The 23,425-nt window shown below is 37.1% G+C and overlaps 4 protein-coding genes across 7 annotated transcripts; 2 read left to right on the top strand and 2 right to left on the bottom strand.

Moving 5' to 3' along the window:
- Nucleotides 8-4,823, top strand: LOC109729076 (protein NUCLEAR FUSION DEFECTIVE 4-like). 2 transcript variants are annotated; one of them, XM_020259728.1, is made up of 4 exons: nucleotides 8-444; nucleotides 2,825-3,328; nucleotides 3,573-3,994; nucleotides 4,179-4,823. In XM_020259728.1, exons 1-4 carry the CDS (start codon nucleotides 85-87, stop codon nucleotides 4,681-4,683), a joined length of 1,791 nt encoding a protein of 596 aa, XP_020115317.1. In that variant the 5' UTR covers nucleotides 8-84; the 3' UTR covers nucleotides 4,684-4,823. The 2 variants fall into 2 exon arrangements, with proteins under 2 accessions (XP_020115317.1, XP_020115316.1); XM_020259727.1 differs by having other exon boundaries at nucleotides 3,570-3,994.
- LOC109729077 (acyl-CoA-binding domain-containing protein 3-like) lies at nucleotides 4,856-9,770 on the bottom strand. Of its 2 annotated transcripts, none has more exons than XM_020259729.1 (5): nucleotides 9,116-9,770; nucleotides 7,512-7,617; nucleotides 7,327-7,439; nucleotides 7,192-7,259; nucleotides 4,856-5,192 (listed from the first exon to the last, which is right to left on the bottom strand). In XM_020259729.1, exons 1-5 carry the CDS (start codon nucleotides 9,670-9,672, stop codon nucleotides 5,137-5,139), a joined length of 900 nt encoding a protein of 299 aa, XP_020115318.1. In that variant the 5' UTR covers nucleotides 9,673-9,770; the 3' UTR covers nucleotides 4,856-5,136. The 2 variants fall into 2 exon arrangements, with proteins under 2 accessions (XP_020115318.1, XP_020115319.1); XM_020259730.1 differs by lacking the exon at nucleotides 4,856-5,192 and adding an exon at nucleotides 6,827-6,898.
- Nucleotides 13,769-15,033, top strand: LOC109703694. The gene is made up of 2 exons (XM_020224415.1): nucleotides 13,769-14,131; nucleotides 14,218-15,033. Exons 1-2 carry the CDS (start codon nucleotides 13,769-13,771, stop codon nucleotides 14,833-14,835), a joined length of 981 nt encoding a protein of 326 aa, XP_020080004.1. The 3' UTR covers nucleotides 14,836-15,033.
- Nucleotides 17,796-21,160, bottom strand: LOC109728909 (thaumatin-like protein 1b). 2 transcript variants are annotated; one of them, XM_020259451.1, is made up of 4 exons: nucleotides 20,816-21,160; nucleotides 20,430-20,732; nucleotides 19,747-20,170; nucleotides 17,796-18,131 (listed from the first exon to the last, which is right to left on the bottom strand). In XM_020259451.1, exons 1-4 carry the CDS (start codon nucleotides 20,868-20,870, stop codon nucleotides 17,954-17,956), a joined length of 960 nt encoding a protein of 319 aa, XP_020115040.1. In that variant the 5' UTR covers nucleotides 20,871-21,160; the 3' UTR covers nucleotides 17,796-17,953. The 2 variants fall into 2 exon arrangements, with proteins under 2 accessions (XP_020115040.1, XP_020115041.1); XM_020259452.1 differs by having other exon boundaries at nucleotides 19,747-20,167.

The following is a 23,425-nucleotide window of genomic DNA, read 5'->3' as shown; positions in this document are numbered from 1 at the left end:
CCTCTCTCCTATCTCTCTCACTTTTCGTTCCCACCCCACAACTCTTTCCTCTTCGTCTTCTAAGCAAAGTTATCAACGTCGAAAATGGCGAAGAATGCGGCGACCGCGTCCGCGACGGTGACGTCGTCGTTGTCGCGGGGGACGTGGTGGAAGTGGCTGGGGTTCGTGACGGCGGTGTGGGTGCAGTGCGTGTCGGGGAACAACTACACGTTCTCGAACTACTCGGACGCGCTCAAGTCGCTGATGGGGCTGACGCAGCTGCAGCTGAACAACCTGTCGGTGGCGAAGGACGTCGGCAAGGCGTTCGGCCTGCTCGCGGGGCTCGCCTCCGACCGCCTGCCCATGCCCGCCATACTCCTCATCGGATCCCTCGAAGGCCTCATCGGTTACGGCGCCCAGTGGCTCGTCGTCCGCCGAGCCATCGCGCCGCTCCCCTACTGGCAGGTAGGAGAGCTAGCTTTTGCTTATTTATCCCTCACTACTATTCAAAATTTTTAAATTTATTCTGAAATTATCAAAATATTTTTCCAAACTAAAAAAAAAAAAAAAAATCGACCATCCTTAGAGCAAGTGGCAAAAGGTTTTGTGGTTGGTACGCAAACTCTCAAGTTCGAATTCTAGTTGATTCATATTTCCAGCTAAGTTTATTTTTAAATGAAATAAGCGAAGCAGGTAGCGTGTTACCTATCTCTTTCTCAAAAAAANTAAAATCATGGAGGATATTTTGGTCTTTTAAGAATAAATAAGGTATTTTAAAGTTTTGTAGGATATATTAGATATACTACCCCTACATAAAGATGTAAAATTTTTGACTTATGTTTCGTTGGGGGTTAATATTCATAAAAATATTTTCTTTTTTTAATTTTTTGGAATAACTAGTTATTCTTAAAGCACTTATGCTTACTTACTTTTTATAACTATTCAAAATTTTTAAATTTAAACTGAAATTATCAAAATATCTTTGTAGAATTCAATTTTATCATTAAATTCTAAAAGAAATAGAGATATTTGAAAAGAATTTTTTAAAATCAATACCGGTATTTTGGTCCTCCGAAAATAAATAAGATATTTTTGAAAATTTTAAAGGACATATTAGATATTATCACTATTCTGAAATATAGAAAAATAAGTTTTAAAATTATTTTTGATTAAAGATTTATTTTATTTAAGAATAATTAAAAATTTATTTGGTAGTTTTCTCAAAGATATTATAAAATAATAAACAAAATATATATAAATAGAGCAAATTTTATATATACTCTTCTTCCAATCTTGAATTATATAGATTCCCTTATAAAAGTGTCAATATAGAAAATACCCTTCTAATTGAGAAAAACTATCGTAAATATCTAGATCAACAATAATTCATAAAAAACTAAATAAAATTTTATTTTGCCCATCATCTATTGTAAATACCTTTTTAATTAAGTTAAATATTATTTTGTTTGAAAATATTGTAAGTACAATTGAATGTATACCATATTAAAAGTAATTAATTGCAGCAAATTATACTATACAAATAGTGAATTAAAAAATCATATTAATTTATACAAAAGAAGAAATTAGATTCACTAAAAAGTAGAAATATTTTTAGTTATAGTTAATTGTTTATTATGATTAACATAAGACCTATATGATGTTGATAAAAAAATAAATTAGTTTAAGTGTGCAAAAAACATGTTCATAAATTGAATCATAAAAGAAAACCAAGTTATTTTCTGTTAAAAAATAAATTTATTATATAGCCCTACATGATGCTAAACAATTATTTATAATTAGGTGTAGCTAAGGGTAAATTAGTCCAAAATTTTTAGTCGATGTGATGAAATGTATTTCTAATATAATTTATTACTTTACAGGGGCAAAAGTGATAGTGATATTCACAATTTTGATGTGGTACCCACAATATTTTATAACTTTTGAGGGGTCCTTTTGACATTGCTCCTACCTATAAATAATACAAAATAATTATTTTAACATATTATTATAGGTTATAATACATCCTATTTTATTTATAATAATAATAGTTGTGGTACAATTGCTACTAATAATAACAACAGTTATTATTATCATTATTATTATTATAAACTTAAAAATTATTATTATTTATTTGTATTTTAAATTAGCCAGATATAAGCATGAGAATAGTTACTCCACTAAAAAAAATAAAAATAATTATTTTTGATTATTGAAGGATTATTTAGAATAATCCGATTTGACTGAAAAAATTGTCGGGACCATTTTTAAAGACCGTGCAGAATAGCACGAATAAATTTTATTGTCTCCGATTTATTTTCAAATTAAGCATAGCCTCTCGTTGAATTACATACTCTTGTGCTATATTGCTCGATGGTATTTTAAATTTGAATTTTATGGTATAACGGTTTAATTTTTTTAAAAAATTACGACAATTTCCCTTTATATTATTACTGTTTAATTTGAGTTGAACTTATTATTATTTTAGTATTATGCAGTTTATAAAATATATTATTTTACTACTTGCTATGAAAAACTCATCATTGCATGCAGCAAGAACAAAATAGCAATCATAGAAAGGAGAAAATGCTAATCATAAATTAGATAACAGAAAAAGTGCAATCTAGCTACACCTGAGAAGATGCTTCGCTTCACTTGTCTCCATTCTCTGTTTCTTTCTTTGAGGCATTTCCTCGAACATGCTAAATATTAACTCATCTTTTACGCTTTCAATTTTACGTTGTTTATTTTTTTACCGAATAAGAGTAAAATCTTAGGAACTTCAGCCTCACAATTATACAAAAAGTTATAGCGAAAAGAAAGTAATTTTTATCCGAACTCTATGCAGATGTGCGTGTTCTTGTGCATGGGGGGGAACAGCTCGACGTGGATGAACACGGCGGTGCTGGTCACGTGCATACGCAACTTCCGGCGCAACCGCGGCCCGGTGTCGGGCATCCTCAAGGGCTACGTCGGGCTCAGCACTGCCATCTTCACCGACATCTCCGCTGCCCTCTTTCCCGACAACCCCGCCGCCTTCCTCTTGCTCCTCGCCATTGCCCCTGCCGCCATCTGCGCCGCTGCCATGCTCTTCCTACGCGATTTTCCCCCCGCCGATGGCGACAGCGGTCGCGATGAGGAGGAGGAGGAGGAAGGGCGGTGCTTCGCAGCGATCAACACCATCGCGGTGGTGATCGCGGTGTACCTCCTCGCCTTCGACCTCGCCCCTGGGGTGGTGAGAGGGGCCGGTGTTGCCGCCATCTCCGCATTCGTGGCCGTGCTTTTCCTGCTCCTGGCGGCGCCGGCGGCGGTGCCCGTCTACGTGGCGGTTAAGGCGAGAATTGCACGGAATGTGCGTACCAATTTCTCTAAAAACTTAAGCTAACGGTTATATTTAACATCTTTTCTCAATGTTTATATTTCAAAATAACTTTTTAAAAGATTCTAATATCTAATAAAAGCATGAAAGGGCATAATTTGAAAATCTCTTGTTTCATAATGCTGAGGAGTTATGCCGTTACTTAACTATTTCATATTCTGACACTGTTTAATAAAATCTAAGACGTGTACTTGAATTAATATTTTATATTCAGCAGAGTAAGTTGGATTTGGAAGAACGTTCGGAGCCACTCCTGCATGCAGAGGAGGAGGAGGAGGAGGTGGAGAAGGAGAAGGAGGAGGTGGTGGCTGTAGCGGGAGACGAGGCGGTAGTATTGGCGGTGGCGGCGGCAGCGGCGGCGGCGGCGGCGGCGGCAGAGGCAGAGGCAGAGGGGAAGAGGAGGGGGCCAAGGATTGGCGATGAGCACACGATAGCGGAGGCGCTGAGTACGACGGATTTCTGGGTGCTGTTCATCTCGTTCCTATGCGGCGTCGGGACGGGGCTGACGGTGATGAACAATATGGGCCAGATCGGCGCGGCGATGGGCTACGCCGACGTCTCCGTCTTCATATCTTTGATAAGCATCTGGGGCTTCTTCGGCCGCATCGGCTCGGGAACCCTCTCCGAGTACTTCCTCAAGTGCGTATTCCTTATTTCTACAAATATTGAGAATACTAGTTTCAATTTTATGATTCCTTTTTTTTTTTTTTTTTTGTCTTTTGAGAAGGTTTTAAGAAAAACTGCAGCTTATCTCTTGATTGCATTGTAGTTGGTCAAGAATTTTTTCCTCCTAACCTCTCTCACCTTTTCCACCTCTTCTCAGGAAGAACGCAATTCCGCGGCCGTTATGGAACGCAGCCTCGCAGATCCTGATGGCCGTCGGGTACGTCGTGATGGCCCTGGCCCTGCCGGGCTCTCTATACATCGGCTCGGTCATCGTCGGAGTATGCTACGGCTTCCGCCTCGCCATCACGGTCCCAGCTGCATCCGAGCTCTTCGGCCTCAAGTACTACGGCCTCATCTACAACATCCTCATCCTCAACCTCCCCCTCGGCTCCTTCCTCTTCTCCGGCCTCCTCGCGGGCCTCCTCTATGACGCAGAGGCCACCAAGACGGCCGGCGGCGGCAACACATGCGTCGGCGCCCACTGCTACCGCCTGGTGTTCTTCGTCATGGCGTTCGCGTGCCTCGTCGGGTTCGGATTGGACGTGCTCTTGACGGTCCGGACAAAGAAGGTGTATCTGAGAATCCACATGAACAAGAATTCAAAGAGGTCGGCGGCGGCGGCGGCGGCGGCGGCGGCGGGAGATCAGACGGTTAAGAGCTAATCTTGGTTTACGGCTTCTGTAACTACATATACTTTCTTCACCTGCATGTGTTGATTCTTGAAGGATTTTTTCGTGTTACTTGATAAGACACTATTGATGGAATAAATAATAATGCACAAGGCCAAGCTTCTTACATTGCAGAGAGAAATAGCATTGAAGCAGGAAAAATCACTTGCATTGTAAGTTAAGAAGCATTTCTTCTTTTTTATTTCACAGAACTCGTAGAAATCATCTGAGATAATTTCTCTAATGAGAGAAGCTGGACACAGTAAAATGAAGAATGCAATACGCACGGGGGAACATTTTATGTACATGCATCTAAAATGCTATATAATTTACATGCCGAACAAGCATTGCAATGATATAATTAGGAAGTGCTTCTTCTAAGGAAAGCTGCAGCACAGTTTATCCGAATCCTCAGAAGCAGGACAAGTCCATCTTACGGACGAAAAGTTAAGAATGTAGCTCTTGTCGGAGAGTGCAGGTTAAACAGGAAATTTTTGAGTGTCCTGCAACAAAATGTAGGCCCATAAAGCAAAAGAAACAAAAGGAAGTGGATGATGCATAGCATATTTGAGTTAAAAGAAGGAAAAAATGAGATGAAGTATGAAATTTTGTACAGTTAAAAGCAAAGGAAGAAAAAGACCATCTGCTTACGTAAAGAAGTGGTTACAATTGACGTATATGGAAGTCATGAGACACACATCAAACATCAGGGGTGTAAAATCAATGGTTGCATAGCACAGTATTTGAAGCAGATTTCCAAATCAAAATTTTGTTTCAGTTTTTTCTCAATAACATAGAAGCATAGGCGAGCATGTGATATTTTCGGTTAATTGTTTACTCGAAAAGAAAACATGCTTTCAATTAATTATGCAATTCCTCCTGCGCCAGACGAAGTAGCATTTAGGATTTGATTAGGTTCTGCATTTCTCCACACTGAAAATTTTGGTTAGGTTTAAACATTTCCCGTAAACTAAACCAAATTGAACCAAGTACAGCCCTATGCAAATGTATATAATGTATCATCTATAACTCCAGACAACATTCAGGTGAAGAAATTCTATGCTGAATAATAATATGTCTGACATGTAATGACTTTGAAGCTGAGAATTTAAAAAAAGAAAAAAGAGCAAGAAGGAAAATGCGCACACACATGTTGGCATGCACAAAACCAGCCCTCTGGAAGATATAAGTTGGAAACAAAGAATATTCTAAAGACTTGAAGTGGTTAACACTTGAATAAATTTTAAACAAACCCGTTGCACTTTAGCCCTTTGTCTCAATCACCTCCCTGTATTAAAAATTATGTCAATTACTCGAGGCCAAAATGGGCTAGCGGCTAGCCTGGCCCACCCCGGCCACTTTAATTTTTTATTTTTTTAAAAATATATAAAATTTAGAAATATGAAAATTTAAATTATTCATATTTAAATTGATATTTTGATCAAAAGAATTTACAATTTATAAAAATAATTATAAAATAACAAATATTTAATTTTTAAAAAAAATTATAAATTTTTATTTTTGTTTTTTAAAGAAGGTGAATTGGGAGGGTTTTGGTCCGATGGACCAAAAGAGGTTTGGTCCATTGGACCAAAACTACTCAAAGAGAGCTCCTTGGGAAAAGGGCTTGGAGCCAAGCCCTTCTCACAAGGAGATTACACCCCGAGGCCCAATGCAAGCCTTAGGGCCCAGGCCCCTGACGGCCCAGTTGGCAAGACCCAAGTGGGCCATGTCGTGCTGGGCCGCAGGACGCTCCCTTGGCCCAGCACAGCACAACCTAGGCCTGTTTCCGGCGGGGCCATGCTGGGCCGACGGGCCCAAGAGCAGCGGTCCAGCACAGCCAAGTGTAACGGGCCGGATCGGGCCTAACCGGCACGGGTACTATAGCATCCGTACTGTGGTCGTGCTGGCCGGTGGTCGTGCCGGTGCCGGTCTGCACTTTACCATTCCTTTAAATAGATTCAAAAAAATTAAGATAATTATTGAATTCAACTGTAAAACTTTGTCGAAACAGACATAGCTTTAATTAATGCAGTAGAATCATATAAATTTAATAAAATTATTAGATAAACTATTGATTTTGATAATATTAGCAAAATAAAATATCTATTTTATTTAATATTTTATAATTTTTTGAGATGTAGAATAATATGATAAACAAACTCTCTTTAGTGAAGTTTTTCAACATAAGTCACCATTTATCCCAAATCTACAAAGGCAAAATGTAGGGAGATAATTAGCGCAATTTTTAATGCATAGGGGTAAATAAGAATTTGTTATAAAAATTTGTTATACACCATAAGTGTTGTCACAATGTAGAGAATAACTCCCAGATAACGCAATGTGTTTAACCTAATCTGGCATTTGCAAATGAAATGTACTAAAACATCATATCAGGTACATACAATAGGAAATACATACATGCAATATGAAATATGAAATATGAAATATGGTATATAAAACCAAAACAGATAAAAAAAAAAAAAAAAGAAGTCACCATACCTTGGTCGGAAAATTTCTGACCAATGCCTGCATTATCAATTCCAATGGAAGAAGAATCTTCTAGTAATCTGTAAGGCATTTCGCTAGTCAACTGGCCATTAAGTTCGTTTAAACATTTGTTCCGTTGTTAGTTACCTTTCAACAGCAGGCTCTGGATGGTGGTGGATAGTTGAACTTGTAACAGGTGTCTCTGTTGCAGAGACCACCGTAAACAAAGAATCATTGCCATCAGAGTTTGTGGCATCCTCCTAACAAGTGTTGCTAGAAAGTTAAACATTTTTCCATCTCAAAGCTATGAACAAGAATTTGAATAAACCTACTCTGATTTTTTCACCCGTCCATCCAGGAATGCTTTCAGAAAGAAGAGTGACATATTGCTCCATAGCCGTCTCTGGATTCATGTTACCCAGTCTCTGCCAAGCATTCCTAGAGACCAAAGAGAGCCTTCGGTTAAGTCGTCAACAACAGTACATACTCTGCTTATCTGATAACAGTATAGATCTACACAGAATCATTGCTCCGTCCTGTTTTGCATTTTTTTTCAAATTTACACAGCATGGCACCTTGTAGTAGATGCGTGAAGCCTTTAGCACTTGATAGAACATGGATCACGGATAGTCTTCGCTCATGCCGGGAAAGCAAAAATAGGGAAGTCTCATATCGAAAGCAGCAAGAAATATGAGTTACAAAGCATCATGAACGATTATCGTCAAACTATAGCTACATTTTTTTGTTTTTCCTAGATTCATCTTATTGACATTATCCATCCTAGATGTCCCCTAATACTCTTTTTTCTTTTTGGGTGAACTTTGATTTATCCCACTATGGTTTTGACATATTTTTACTTTATCATTCTGTAATTCAAAAAGTTATACTTAACTATTCTATGATCTAGCACGGTTTCATTTTGATACCCTGATGGTTCAAAAGTTACATTTAACTATTTTTTTGTTTTATTTTTATTTCACTGTAAGGATCTATTGGAAAAAATGATACCGGTGGATTTCAAGAAATTTCAATTTACTATCCAATTTGATGGCAAGGGTTTTTTGGTGAAATAAAAAAAAAATTACAAAGTAGCTAGTGCAAATTTTCAAACCAAGTATGACAAGTAAAATGCGCTAAATCACAAGGTAGGGATGTCAACGGGTCGGATTCGGGGCGGATTTCAAAAACCCGAACCCGAACCCAACTACCAAACCCGAAACCTGAAACCGAACCCGAATCCGACGAATTAAAAAAATCCATATCCAAACTCGAACTCGACCAAAAATCTAAAATCCGACCCCGAGTCCAAACATGAAAATCGGAACTCAGAAACAATTATTTCTCTTTACAATATTTCAAAATATATTACATTAAATCAAAATTTCAAAATACAAATTTAAGTACAATATCAAACATATATATTATAAATAATGTAAAATAACTTCGAGTTCGGGTTCGGGTCGGATACAATCAAAATCCATAGCCGAATCTAAATCCGTCGGATTTTTGTTTTTTATATCCATATCCAAAACTATATCCATTTAGCATCGGGTAAATCCACCCCGTTCGGGTTCGGGTTTGGATAAAATTTCGGGTATCTATATCCATCGACATCCCTACACGTACGGGTCAAATTGAAATTCACTATATTATTTTTTGTGCTTTCCTTTTCTAGATGCCTCATCATGTACATCTCTAATAACTGTTCATTCTTCAGAAACGCTTTCTGATTTTTGTGTTCAGCTGTTTCTATTGGAGATGATCCAAATGGCAAACAATGCTTAAAATTTTAAATCAAAACCTCAATTAAACACCAAACAAGCTCAGAGACAAAAATGAATCAAGCATGAACAGAAGATTCAAATCAAATCAGAGCAAAACAATGAACCTTGTAAACATAATGAGGAATTTGTTAAAGGATAGGGAGAAGCACAACCATTTGGCACGGGAGGCGACCTTCAACGCCATGGGCTGCGGCTCGTAGCACGGCCCCTCCGTCGCGACCTTGCAAAGCCCGTACAACCGCATCCGAGCGCCATTGCCGAGCTTCGCCACCGCCTCCGCACCGCTCTCGCTACTCGCATACTTGACGGCGAAATCGAAGAGCAACTCGAGCTCGCTCCTCTCGATCCCCTCCCACTCGTCCTCCCCGTGGAGCAGAGACCGCCCCTTCTCCTCCCGAACCTCCTCCTCCTCCTCCTCCTCCTCCGCCACCACCTCTTTGATCTCATCCGCGGCGGGATCCGCGCCGATCCTCTCGATCTCCACCACCGAATCCATCGCCTTCGCAAGGGTTCCCCCCAATCTGAGTTCGGTAGCTTCGTCGCCTGCCTCGTCGAGGGAAGGAGAGCTCTCCTCGACCCGGTCGAGCCCTCCGTCGGCGGCGACGGCGGGGACCTTCTCGGGTTCGCCGGCGCCGGCGAGCTTGCCGAGGAGGAAGGCGAGGAGGAGCGAGACGAGCGCGGTGAGGAGAAACTCCTGGTACAAGTCCATCTCCTCTCTCTCTTCTCCCCCCTCTCTTTTTATTTCTCGTGCTTCTCACGATGTGCCTTCGCTTCGAGTCCACGGATTAGCGATATAAAACAGAGAGAGAGAGAGAGGAATCGAGGAGTTGAGGGAGAGGGAAAAGGTGGTGTTTCTGTTCCACGTAAGGTACGAGATGGATAGGGACAAAAATGTCAAAATAGCTAACATTCTTCCACGTCACATTTTCAAAAAACGGATAATTATACAGTTAGTTGCTAACTCTTATCTGATTTTTTTAAGATTTTAAATTCTGAATTTATTTTTATTATCACATTTTTAATTTTTAGGATAATTTGCTTTTTCTCAAGTCTTTTGTTTTTTATACTTATTCATTGTGTTAGGCTTAATCTCATCATATTCAATGTCGTCACTTTCATCCCATGCACAATATAGAATGTTTGTGTTGAAGCATTCCGCGTCTTGAGTGTTAGGTCGAGAAATCATATGCTCAAATAAAAAAAAATTAAATATAGAGGCTTAATTTAATTAAATAAAAATTAAACAGTTTACATACTACCCCTTAATTTTTGCCACATTTATAATGAGATCTTGAGAAACCAAGAGCTCAAAATAATTTACTTAAAATATAGGGGCTTAAATAGAATTAGTTATTTGGTGTACCAAAAGTGCTATTTTATATGTATTTGGTGTTTTCTTAAGAATAATCATATTCTCCAGAAGAGGGAAGTGATGGGGGAAGGAATTTCCCAAGTTATAGTGCAAGGAATCACTACTACCATGCAACTATAAAGAACCCAACAAATGAATAATTGATGGGACCACATAACAAAAGGAATTTAAGTTACTGATGTGCTTTTCTCACACTTCTATTTTTGGATTGAGTTGTCCAATTACCTAACTTATAAAATTAGAAACATTTGATGAATGGGTCTACATCAAAGCAATGTTTGGTTCATAACCATTTCCTAGTACACTAATTCTTATTTCGAGAGGTTTTTATATAGGTCAAGATTCTAATCCCTCACGTGCATATCTACATTTTTTTAATTTTAGAATAATTACCTGTATATCTCTCAAAATTTTGAAAATATCTTTCTTTTTTTTTTTTTTCCTTTCCAATATACTTCTCATATATACCCTCCGTTATCCGCAGGTACATAAACTGCTTGGATCGAAGTTAGCGGCTCTTTCCAAAAGGCGTGAATGCAAATAAAAAACATCAGCAGTTGCTACTCGTTAAGTTAATTTGAGTTAAACGTGAGTTAAATATCTATTAGAGTTAAAAAATTAAAATACCTCTTTTGCCCTTAACTTAAGAGCAAATAAGAAATATTAGTAATAGTAGAAGGATATATTTGAAAAGAGCAAAAATCAAAATACCTTTTATGCCCCTAACTAAATGGCAAATAAGAAAAGTCAGTGATGATAAAAGGGTATATTTGAATGGACAAAATAGTAATTTTATATAGATAACAGCTATTATTAATAATTTATTAATAAAATTTAACTCTAGAGGCATATTTGAAATAGGTTTGAACGTAAATTTTTTTTTTTCAATATTAACCTTCTAAGAAAATTAAATTAGAAAGTTGAAAACTTTTCAAGAGTATACAAACAATTGCCCCTTAATTTTTCAACCTTTTCGAATGCTAGTAATAAATTAGTTTAGAGGTGAAGTGGGATTGGATTGTGAAATAAGTTTGGTTATGAGAGCCAAAATAAGTTTACACTTTTTTTTTTCTTTTTCTTTTTTTTTCAATCTCTTCCTCGGATGGGTGGATCAGCAAGGTGGGGTCGCATAGAAGATATGTACAAGTTTGAGTTCTTGTAATTGATGTTACCACATCCATTTTAGCATATTCACACAAAATGTATAAAGCAAACTAATTTTATTTTGCCATGATGTGACAGTGGGTATGCATAATTTGAGCAAGGAATATGAAAATATTTTTGTGAATTATGCTTTTTCTACATAAAATAAAAATAACTATTTAGAAAAAAGCTCTTTTATCTCTTTGTAGAATATCTTGTACGATGCTACTGATGCCATGTGTTTTATATAAAACAATTGCTGAAGCTATCAATAGCCATATATGGAATAATTTTATGCTTGAAAATTTCGAACTGTTGCTGATGATTGAGCATTTTCTTGTGGCACCTTAATAAGATCATAAGTTTAAAGGTAAAGCACTAATCAGTCAAAATTATGTGAAACTATTAACTCATCAATGATATTTACTGAGTCACAGATCAATGATAATTCTATAGTACTACTCTGTTAAATATAAATATTAATAATATTATTTTCTGATAGTTTAATATTTTGAAGAACACCGTCTGTTTTGTATAATTTAACATGCTCGAAACTTAAATATATAGGTATGTATTAGTGTGCTTAGTAGGAAAAACAGAATTAGAATAAAAATATATAAGAACATACTTCTTTCTTCAATGGGATTACAGAAAGTATATATTAATCAATTCATTTGTTATGCAGAAAGTAATATTACGCTACAAAAATAAATATTATTTTTTATCGCACTTTCTAACTATCCGTAACGTAATTTTTTATAATCCCAAATAGAGCCTTACTCTAATATGCAACAACCTTCTCATTCTACAGCTTATATGATATACTACTATAGTAATCCATGTGATTCGACGGTTAGATAATAAGAGAAAAAAATAGGGAATGGAAGAAGAACAGTTTGGTCCAATGCAATGCAGAGGTGTGACTTGATTCTTTTCAAGGAAAAAAAAAGAGGAAAACCCAATTTGGTTCAAGCAAAAATATATATATATATATATGGAGGACTTGAGCTGGGTCGGGGGAGCCCGCATTTAAATGATTGGTTCGATTTAAGCAAAGAAAGAAAAATTCGATTCGGTTCGAGCGAAATAAAAAAAAAGTATGTGGACTTGCGCTGTTTTGGGATGGAGCCCACTCCTAAAAATGAAAGAAAAGTTACGGCGAATTTAGAGAGACACGCTACGCTATACCGAAGAGGCTCAAAATAATATATAGGAGCAATATTTAAAATATAGAAGCAAAAAATGAGTAACAAAGGAAAGCAATTTTGGGCTAATAATGGGCCGATATTGGGCCGATACCCATTCCCTCACGAATATATATCACACTAAGCCACACGGCCCGTTGCGAAAGTTCAGGAACGAAATAACAATTCCGGAATAGTACAGGGACCATCCGCACATTTTTGCGTAATTCATTAATTCTATTTCGTATTTGGGCGGGAGCTAGGGCACAGTACAAAGGCGAACCCGAGAGCGAGCTCGGTAGGCGAAAGCGCTTTCTCCTGTCGCAGGTATCCGTTTGATGCAAGATCTATGTTCGATCCAAGTTGCGAACTAAAAGATGCATATATGTTTGTGATGGTGCTTCAAATCCTAATATATAGATGCATAGTAATTCTCCTTTTGTTATGTCCATAACTATGTAGATTATGCATTGTTCTAATTTAGAATATGTTGGGTTTTGCTATAAACCTAGCCCGTAATTTTTGCAGTCATTACTGGCGTGCTCGCACGAGAACTCGTCGGTTCGAATCCTGCTACAGGTTGTTGTTTTTTTTTTGAGAAAGAGGTAGCACGCTACCCGCTTCATTCATTGGGAATATGAACTAGGCTACAGAGGTGAGGCAGTAAAGGCCTTGGGGGGCCGGGGGGCGAGATAAAAAAAAAAAAAAGAAAAAAAAAAGAAAAAAGAAAAAAAAAACATGTGATCTGCTTAAACCGAGGTTCGCCTTGCTGGATTAAGCAGGTCCCACTCCTTCGTCAGCTGCTTAAACATGTGAACTACAGGTTGTTGTTGTTTTACATGTTAACATGTTTGTTTGGTAATTCGATCAATGTTGCATAAGTCGGTAAGATCGCCGTCATACATTCTCCGAATACGCGGTGGCTACTTGACGTTTGATGTTGCAGGAATACCCGTTCGATTTTGAGATCAACCGCTGTGCGTTGATCAGTTGTTTCCAATTGCGGGGATTATGTCGCCGAATATTTGGTTTTAAAGAATTAGAATTCAGTTCATGTCTCAGAATTTTTTTTCGGATGTCTACTTTATGCCATTTTCATTGATAGGATGGCGGCTCGAAGAAATCCGCAAGGAAAGCCAAGGAATAGAGGCATCAAACATCAGTGGACTAAGGAGGAAGACGATAAGCTTATCGAGTGCTTATTGGGTCTCACAAATTCAGGTCACTGGAGGGCCGATAACGGCAACTTTCGATGTGGGTTCTTGCAACAGTTGGAGAAATTGATGAGCGAGAAATTGCCGGGTTGCGGGCTTACAGCGCGACCCCACATTACCTCGCGAATAAAACTTTGGAAAAGGCAGTATAACGCTATAGCAGAAATGCTTGGAGCAGCCGTGAATGGCTTTGGTTGGGACGGCAAGGATAAGACGATTACATGCGAGAGGAGCGTTTATGACGATTGGGTCGTGGTATGCTAGTATTACATTTCTCTACTATATTATTGTAACTACATAAATGTTAACTCTAAGTTGTTTGATTACACGAACATATGCAGAGTCATCCTAGTGCTGCGGGATTAAGAGGGAAATCCTTCCCCTACGTGGAGTTATCTGTAGTTTTCGGCAAGGACCATGCAACTGAAGCTGCAGTAGAACCCTTGGCAAATGCTGTGGTAGCCACAGCGCAAGAAGAATTGGCTGCGCGTGCTTCCGGTCTGCAGGTTGAGATGGAGGATGTCCTTGGCGCGGATGAAAGTGATGGCGCGAGTGCAGAGCAGAGTTCTGCATGCTCGGGGACGAAGCCTAACACGGCAGCCTGCTCAAACCCGCGATCTCAAGGTAGAGGGTCTGGTACACGTAGAGGAACGAAGCGGAAATCTGTTGATGTCGACAGGACCATGATCTCAACTTTGCGCTCAATTGTAGGGAGTTTTGCAAAGTTTACCGAAAGCATCTCCAAGTTAGCTAGCTGTTTCCAATACATGGCAGATGAAGCGAGTAGAGGGCAGAGGCTGTTCGATGAGCTTTCGAAGATTGATGGACTTTCGCGTGAGGATCTCATGGATGCTGTTGTAATCCTATCGAGCGACACAAGCAAAATGAATGTGTTCTACTTAGTGCCCGTGGAGCTTAGGAAGTTATATGTTAGTCGAATCCTGCGTGCGCGTAGGTGAAAGTATTTGCTAGAATAATGATTAACGGTACTGTTTAAGCTCTTTGATCTTTTCGGCTACTTGTTCTTCAGGTTATAGGTGGATGTAGGTAAATATTTTTACTTGGACTTGCTAATTTTGGATATCATTGTGCTTAGTTTCAACTTGCTACCACTGCATGATATTGTTTTGGCTTATTGTTTCTTGATGGCGTTACCGATTGCATGGACTTGTTGTGTTGTGTGATTTTTCTATATTGAAATGAAGTTTATTATTGATTATTTTAAACTTTAATGTGTTTTTTTTTTTCCATTTGTTTGGCTTGTTTGTTTTCGATGGTAATTTTGATTGTTTCACTTGTTGGCAAGGTGTAACGTTCATTCTATTATATGTGATTTTCATGCTGTTGAAATCTGTTATATGTAATATTTCAGATCTCTAGATTCACTTCCTTGAACTTTTGTATCAAGTCAATTTTCATTTGTAATTGTTTGATTTTGGGTAAAATATTTGAAATTTTTTAGTCATGAGGGTAAATAGTGTGTTTGTTATTGAATTCTAGCTTCAGTGCGAGGATATGAATAGTCATGCTTATTATTGGGAAATTTTCTGTAGTATTGCCACGATTATCATCAAGAGGTTGTCGAACCAAACACATTAACATCTTATCTCCGGAAATTTGAGTGACATTACTGAGGAACCAAACACCTAAGAAACCAAATATTGTTTTTCTTAGTTTTCTCTAGTTTTGAATGAGTGAGTAGCTAAACTCTCTTGGTTATTCAAGGAGACTGCACAGCACTCTTCGAACAGCATGTAATTGGACGAACAACTCTGGTTGTTGCTTATCAAAACAAGCTTTTCATTTCAAGCTCTTAAAAGCAGCCGATCGTTCTTTGTTTGTGTTCTTCTCAATAACATATCACTTCTGAGCTTATTTTGCATGTTGATTCCACTGCTGACCATCGTAGAGCATGCGTACTTTGTTTGTGTTCATCTCAGTAACATATCACTTCATGCCTGCATGTTGTTTATGAACTACTATCTTTGTCCGACCATTGATTCCGGTCTGTTATCCATTTGTTGCTTTAATGCGCTATAGTGAGAACATATATTACTGGGAAAGAAAGCATTTGTATTAAGATATTGACCGGAATCATGTTATAAAGAACCATGAATTAGGTTCCTTTCTAAGCTTATTTCGGTAGATTAGCAGGAGAGGAACGTATTTTTCTTTTTTGATAAAATATTGAAAACTGAGCATGAATGTATTAAGGATAGTGATTGCTGATTACATCTTGCTGCAGTAGGTTAATATTTTGGAGCACTAACAATGAATTCCACGACACTATTACCAAGTCGAATCACAGGGAGACCAATTGAAACTTGTGAAAGGAAGCAGCAGCACATTGTTAATTTTTCCTGACTTTTTTTTTTTATTTTCCAATTTTTTGTGAGATTTCTGGCTTTTATCGTCAGAGCGGTGCGACAGTATAAGATTAACTTTGTCTCTTGATTTGTTTATTACGTTCTAGAATGAGCTTTTAAGTTTTGTTAGCTCTTAATCTTTAATACCCTAAGGTCATCTTAAACAATTATTAGATGCTTAATCATGAGTTGTGAATTTAGTACCGGCTCTCGGAACCTCTTGTCATCTTAGACAATTATTAGATGCTTAATCATGAGTTGTGAACTTCTCGGAATCTCATCTTATCTTTCTCCATCTAAAGAGTGCTTCATATTGGGTCTCCATTGGTACATTATCTACCAATATGATACTCTTCTTATTTGTTTTATTAGTAGCTTTATGACTTTTGTATCAACTTAATTAGTGCACTCTCAACTTTTGACACAGCAAGAGATTCCCCAAAGATTTGATCTAAATATATCTAGCAATTAATTAGCCGCCCGTTTGGTCTAAAGAGGCCTGGGCAGAGATGCCGGAGAATGTTTGTACGCGAAGCAAATAGGAGATTCCCTTGACGTATTTTGCCGAATAATCTTTTGGTGTATACAAATCAAGTTATTCACATAAAGTTTTTGGGGAAAACATTATATATAATTGATTCACTTTTCTTTATTTAATTGTCTAATCTTTGGTTGTTGAGATTCGTCATCAGATCGAAGAGAAATTGTTTTTAGGCATGCTTTATCAATGAAGATGTTGTTCTCAGAACTAAACTGGTTGTATGTTGAATTTCTCTTATCTTTTGCTGGGTTGTTTGCTGTGGTGTATTGAAATTTTGGCAATCTTAATCTGATTTGTTTGGTTTAAATTGCTCGACTCCTGTCAAAAGTTAGCGATTTCGGTAGAAAAATGCACTGAAAGTTAAGATCCACATGAATTCTGATTTGCGAGGACAGAGACTAATATGTTGAAGTGAAAGACTGAATCAAATTGCGCTTCGATACAGGCTTCAGGAATATATGCTCCCTTTCCTCTTTGTATCTCTGGGTGCATCATTCAGATGCTTCATTTGGAAGCGCTCTGCGGAGCAAATGTGAACAAAAGCATCTGTCAGATTGTTTTGTGAAAGCATCAAACTCTGAAAATAAAGAGACTGCAGGGATTCCCCAATCCTTGTGCACAAGTGGGGCCAATTTGGTATTGAGGAAGGAGCGTACAGAAATATGCTTTTTTGGTTTTTCAACGGAACTACGTATTAAATACCGAATTAGTACGATATGAGGACGTATAATTATTTACGGGCACGAGTAATGCAATCTGTTCGTAACCCCAAAGGGAGCGGTACTTGAAGGCGCTAAGTCCAGCTCAATATAAAAATGCGCATTAACAAAATAAAGATTGAAGACTTAATGTCAGCCGTTAACACTTTATTTACATTGACTTTTGCGAAACCAATTCTAGCTTGTGGCACGATTCGATCCAGAGACCATAAGTTACTAATCTTCATCATTCATACGATCATTTCATTTTAATTTTTTTTTTTGTTTTCTAAAATAAGGATGAACGACTGAGATTAAACCTTCAAATTTTGCGCTGAAATGATTGAAGTCCATAAACTTTTACCACAAATATAGCACCTTTGTGCACTAAGTTACTATATTTATATATTAAACAGAGTTATCTAATGCAAACTACAAACAAACTTTCCCCCCAAGAAAATTAAGAAGTAAATTAATGGAGTAGGAAACAAATAATAGCTGCAATGGTTAATGAAGCTTCCACTATTGAGAATGTTCTTCTCCTCGTAGCTGCGCTTACTCCCCCTGTGGCCAAACTTGCGATCCATGAATCATCATCAAACACTGCTTCTGATGGTTTTGATGGTGAACTACTTTTTGTTGATTTTTGGCTGCCAATATTCAGGGAAAAATTTATGGTTAATTATACTATTTAGTTAAAAAATTAATCTGCTAAATTAATAAGAGAACTGCTCAGATACTCTTATATGGTTTCTCCGATACCGCTAATGTATTAGGAGTATCTTAGAGGATACGTATGAACTAATTAGCACACATCACATGTGATTACAAGCACATCAGCTTTTGTGGAGACTTTTAAAAGTAGTCATTTGATATTTGATTCTCATTTATCAAACTATAAATGCCATTTTAGAAGGTTAGATCATTAATTAGGGGCCTATATTTAGTTCATAACTGCTTTTGTAACTGAAATTCACTTTCAGATGAACTAAAGTTTACGTGAAAATTAGTTTACAAGTCAATGGCTTTTGAAACATGTGTTCCCACTTCCTATAGATGGTTCGCCCAAAATTTTCACAGTAACACACAAGAGAGTTATAAAAAGTTACAACAATTAATTTTTTTTTTTATTTTCCTTTTTCTTTGCTCCCAATAACTGACTCTGCTGTTAATCAAAGTAAAGCCGATTGCAACATTTTGAAAAGGTTGAGTTAGGACCGAACTTAATTAATTTACAGCGAATCTGACAACGCAAATAAGTTTACGGTCGAAAATTATTTTGCCCCTCTCCACTTTCAACTAAGTTACTAGATCACAAAATTAAGAAAAAAAAAAAGAAGAGAAAAATCACATTTTAGCTTCTTTTCTTTTTTTTTTTTTTTTCCCAACTTTAGATAGATACTTTTTATCCCAACCACCAATATCCACTAGCTTCAAGAACCATGCACCAATGCACCATCATAAATGGTGGGAAAAGAACAAAGCAAAAGAAATAAAGGGGGAGAGAATAAAGCTTCTTTTGTTCTTCTTATCCTCCCCTTGTTTTGCTACTACTCAATTTGAAAGTAGAGGCAGAAGAAGCAGATTCCATGATAGCAAATAAAAAAACAAAAAATAAAAAAGAGCTAGGCCAAATCATACATGCACCATCTTTTCCAATTATTCAGGCTTTCTTTTCTTTCTTTATTTATTTATTTATTTTAAACTTCTCTTATTTATTAATTAAGTGAAACATGCATCATGACATGTACAACTAGCATGCATCTAAAAAAAAAGGAAAGTAATAGCTAATGGATGAGCATTGATTTTGCCAAGAGTAGTAGTAGATCTCATATTCACCTATTGGTGGGAACAATATAACTCACAAAACTCATAAAAGTATGGGATTTTTTTTTTATAACATTTACCAATAAATTATTGAAATATAGTTAAGAAGTTCACAAACATTTTTTTTTCTTTTTTGTTCCTGAAATGAGTCATGTATGTCTTATACATCATTAATTATTAATCTTTTATTTGTCAAACTTATACTGACCAAAAGTAAAAAAAAAAAAAAATTATAAGATATTAAAACCAAACAAAAACAAATTAGCTTAAGTACAAAATGATCCAAATTTAGAACCTTTCCATCAAATCCCTTCAGAGTAAAATTTTTTTTTTTTTTTAAAAAAAAAGAAGACCCCTCAGAAGACTAGCGGAAAAAAAATAAAAAAATGATAAGACTAGTGAAGAAATATGAGTCATGGGATTGTTTTTATTTCTCACCTGACTGTGGAGTCAGGGCAGAAGGTGATGACGTAGTCGGCGGCGGCGGCTGTAGCGCAGGTGAAGGTAGAGGTGGCGTCGTCGTAGGCGTAGCTGTACGACCGCGGGCACGCCGACTTGAACATCTGCGAGTACACTGACGGCCGGCAGGTGTCCGGGCTGCCGAACTCGCCGCTGCAGCAGTACTCGGGCGTCCCGAACGCCTCGCACGCGCTCCGGCACGCCTCCCCGTCCCCCACCTTCAGCTCAGCCGGGCACCGCTGGTTCAGGTCGGCTGCGCACCCCGTCGCCGCACACCCGACGGTGTCAGTGTCGGCGGTGGTGGAGGCTGTATTGATGGCGGTGGTGGTCGCCTCCACCACCACCGGCAGGTTGTAGCCGTCCACCAGGCTCACGTCGTAGAAGTCTTTTCCGTCGGAGCCTTCTGACCAGCGAATAATCGTTTACTCTAAAAACTTAAATTACCAATAACATTTTCATTTTCCACACATTAATAGCTAGTCACTTCACTAAATTATGTCACATCATAAAAATAACGAAATCAAATTCAGAACCTCTTGATACCATATTATCTAAAAAGATAAAAATTCTCCCCAACATGTCTTAATACAAATCTTATATTCCTTTGACATTCTAGACTTAAACTATCAGAGAATGGCATTTGGATATTTTATATTCGGTACCTGCAAGCGTGAATTCGATGAGCGTCACCGGAGGGTCGGCGCCCGCGCCGTTGCACTCGACCTGGCCGGAGCCGCAGTCCCCCGTCGAGCACGAGCCGCGCCCGGCCGGGTCGAAGGAGCACCCGGTCCGCCCCCAGAAGCGGCCGGACCAGCCGGTCGGGGCGAGAAGCGAGCGGGACCCGCCGGCGGGGAGGGCGAACCCGGTGGTCTCGAGCGGCGACCTCCCAGAGTTTGATAGCATGCCCGGCCACACCGTGTCGCCGCACCGGTTCACGAACGTGAACGTGGTGCAACTCACGGACCCTGCAACAACACGCACGTACGTAAATACATATCGCAATTAAAATCCAACTCAAATGATAAGTAAAGTGTATAATTAATTGTACCTGATCCAAATAAGAAGAGGAGGAGAAGCGAGAAAGAATAACAAGAATAATCCATGAAACTCGGATCAGTTGAAGAGGAGATAAATTGTTTACTACTACTACTACTACTACTACTGCTTAAGATGTGCTAAGTTAGAACTGGTTATAACATAGTATGTGTTTAGGTTGGTGGTGAGAAGGGGTTTGAGAAGTGAGAGAAGAGGAGGAGGCGAGGGAATTATAAGAGGAATAGTGGTGAAGGTGATAACATATGATAAGGGAGGAGAAATGGAGGAGAAGGTAATTGTCACCACAACCCATAAGTTAGAAGGGGATTGACTTAATTCAATGCTTCTCATCTTTGGACCTTTTATAGAGGAGTGCTCTCTCTCTCTCTCTCTCTCTCTCTAACCCCCCCTCTCTCTCTCTCTCTTCTTTTTGGGTCAATATTGGTCTTCCTCTCTCTCTCTCTAGGTCTCTCTCTTTTTTGGGTCCATGCATGGTTTGGGTCCACATTCTCTCTCTCCTTTTGATCTACATGACTGAGTTAAGCTTTTATCACATGCCTCATTTTTTGGATATTATTTATTTATTTTGTCTAAATCTTGAAGTGCCCTGTATAATGGCAAATATTTTATTAAGATCTCGTTTGAAATTATGCGGAGATTACATTGAGTATTAATAATATGCTATTTATTTGTATACATAATATTAAGATTTTTTTATCGTAACGAGACAGTTATAATATATATATTTTCTACGATCTCATAAAAAAACAAAGAAATATAATTTTTTATATATATATATATTTTTTAACTTTATTTTATCTATTAATATTAGAGTAAGGATTGGCGGTAAACCATTCATTGTCTTCACAATAAATATTATAAAGGCGGTGAACGATTCATCGTATTTTTGAGGAATTCCTGACGTGACGCCCACGTTGCGAAAGTAGGATTAGTTTTACAAATAAAATTTTGGTAGGGTTATTTTGCCAAATTCAAATTTCTGGAGGATCATTTTATAAAAAAGCCCGTCTCTTTTTCCACATTAGCCTCTATTTTCATTTTATATTAAATGCATATATGTAAATTCAGCGTGTATAATTTAAGATCACCCTTCTAAAAAAAAAGTGTCACAGCCCATGTATTTTAAATCATCTTATGTGACAATTAATCCATCCTGTATAGGTTTTCAAAACAGAAAAAAAAAAAAAAAATCACCTCTTGATTTTTAAAAAATAGCATAAAATTATCACACGTTAACGGAACAGCTATATCATAAAAAACACCTAGGAAGAGTAATTGTATATATGCAATAAATTAGACGGTTTGAATAATTTTACACATTATTTTCTCACACTAGAGCATGGCTCAAAATTAAACTTCGTATCTCTCTCTCACTTTGCCTTTTCTCTTTTCCTTTTTGATTCACGAAGGAGATGAAGTTCTTCCACAAAGGAGACGAACTTTGTTTCTTTAACCAAACTTGGGCAAGAAGTTTGCATGCAGCTGTTGAATTGCATTCTCAACGCGGGCAAAAAAATACAAAGGAACAGAACTTATCTGAATTATAGACTACTCGGAGTTAGCTACGTATTCAATTTTTTAAAATTTTGATTTTACTATTTAACTTTTCAATTTGCTTGATTTGAATCAATCAATGACTTAAAAATTTTGAACACGTTGTTTATCTTTATCTTTATAGGTTCAGATAGTACACTTCATGCAATATATTCTCATAACTATATTTTCATCTAAGAAATTAGTTTAAAATTTGAAGTCGAACTATCGACGCATCGACCGATTCAAATCAAAATTTTGAAAGGTTGAGTAGCCAAATCAAATGTTTGATTTTAGCGACCAACCTTTCAATTGGTTGGATTTGATTTAGTCAACAATACTTTGATTTTAAAATTTAAGCTAATTATTTATGTTAATGAACTTATAGTTGTGAAAATTGTATGAGATATACTAATTAAAACTGTAAAGATTAACAATGTATTCAAATTTTGAGGTCAAAATACTTGACTGACTCAAATCAAACAAATCGAAAGAATCGATAGTAAACTCCAAATTTTGACATATTGAGTAGCTAGATCTAAATGCTCCAATATATAAGTTCTATATATTTTTTACCTAAAAAAAATAGCTGATATGACAAAGAAATTTATATTTATACATCCAAGAGTTTAACTTTTTTTAAAAGAAAATTTTGTATTAAAATATAACCTGGAAAGACAAGAGAGTAAATTATTAGTCCTCAGATGATTAAGATGTAAGAATTATACTTTAGCTATAGGTATACAAATAGTATGCCGCTCTTATTAAATTACCATGTTTTATTTGTCTTTTTTATTGGGATGGAATATATATATATATAGTTTTGTTGAATAAAATTATATAAAATAATGTTTTTAAATTATTTTTTAATTAATTTTTTAAATAATATAGTAGCAGGTTCAATTCTAAGGTGCATTTATTAATCTTTTACGGATTCGATCTCAGTTCTTTAAACAGTTATAACTACAGAGGAAAATAAAAGCAAAGACAAAGATGATCTTATATCTCTACAATTTTGTGCATAGAAAAATTTTGTACATAGATCATCCGATCATACGGGATACATTCG

This window comes from Ananas comosus, linkage group 25, assembly GCF_001540865.1.
Source record: "Ananas comosus cultivar F153 linkage group 25, ASM154086v1, whole genome shotgun sequence".
Taxonomy (NCBI): domain Eukaryota; kingdom Viridiplantae; phylum Streptophyta; class Magnoliopsida; order Poales; family Bromeliaceae; genus Ananas; species Ananas comosus.
This window is presented reverse-complemented; position numbering and strand designations above follow the sequence as displayed.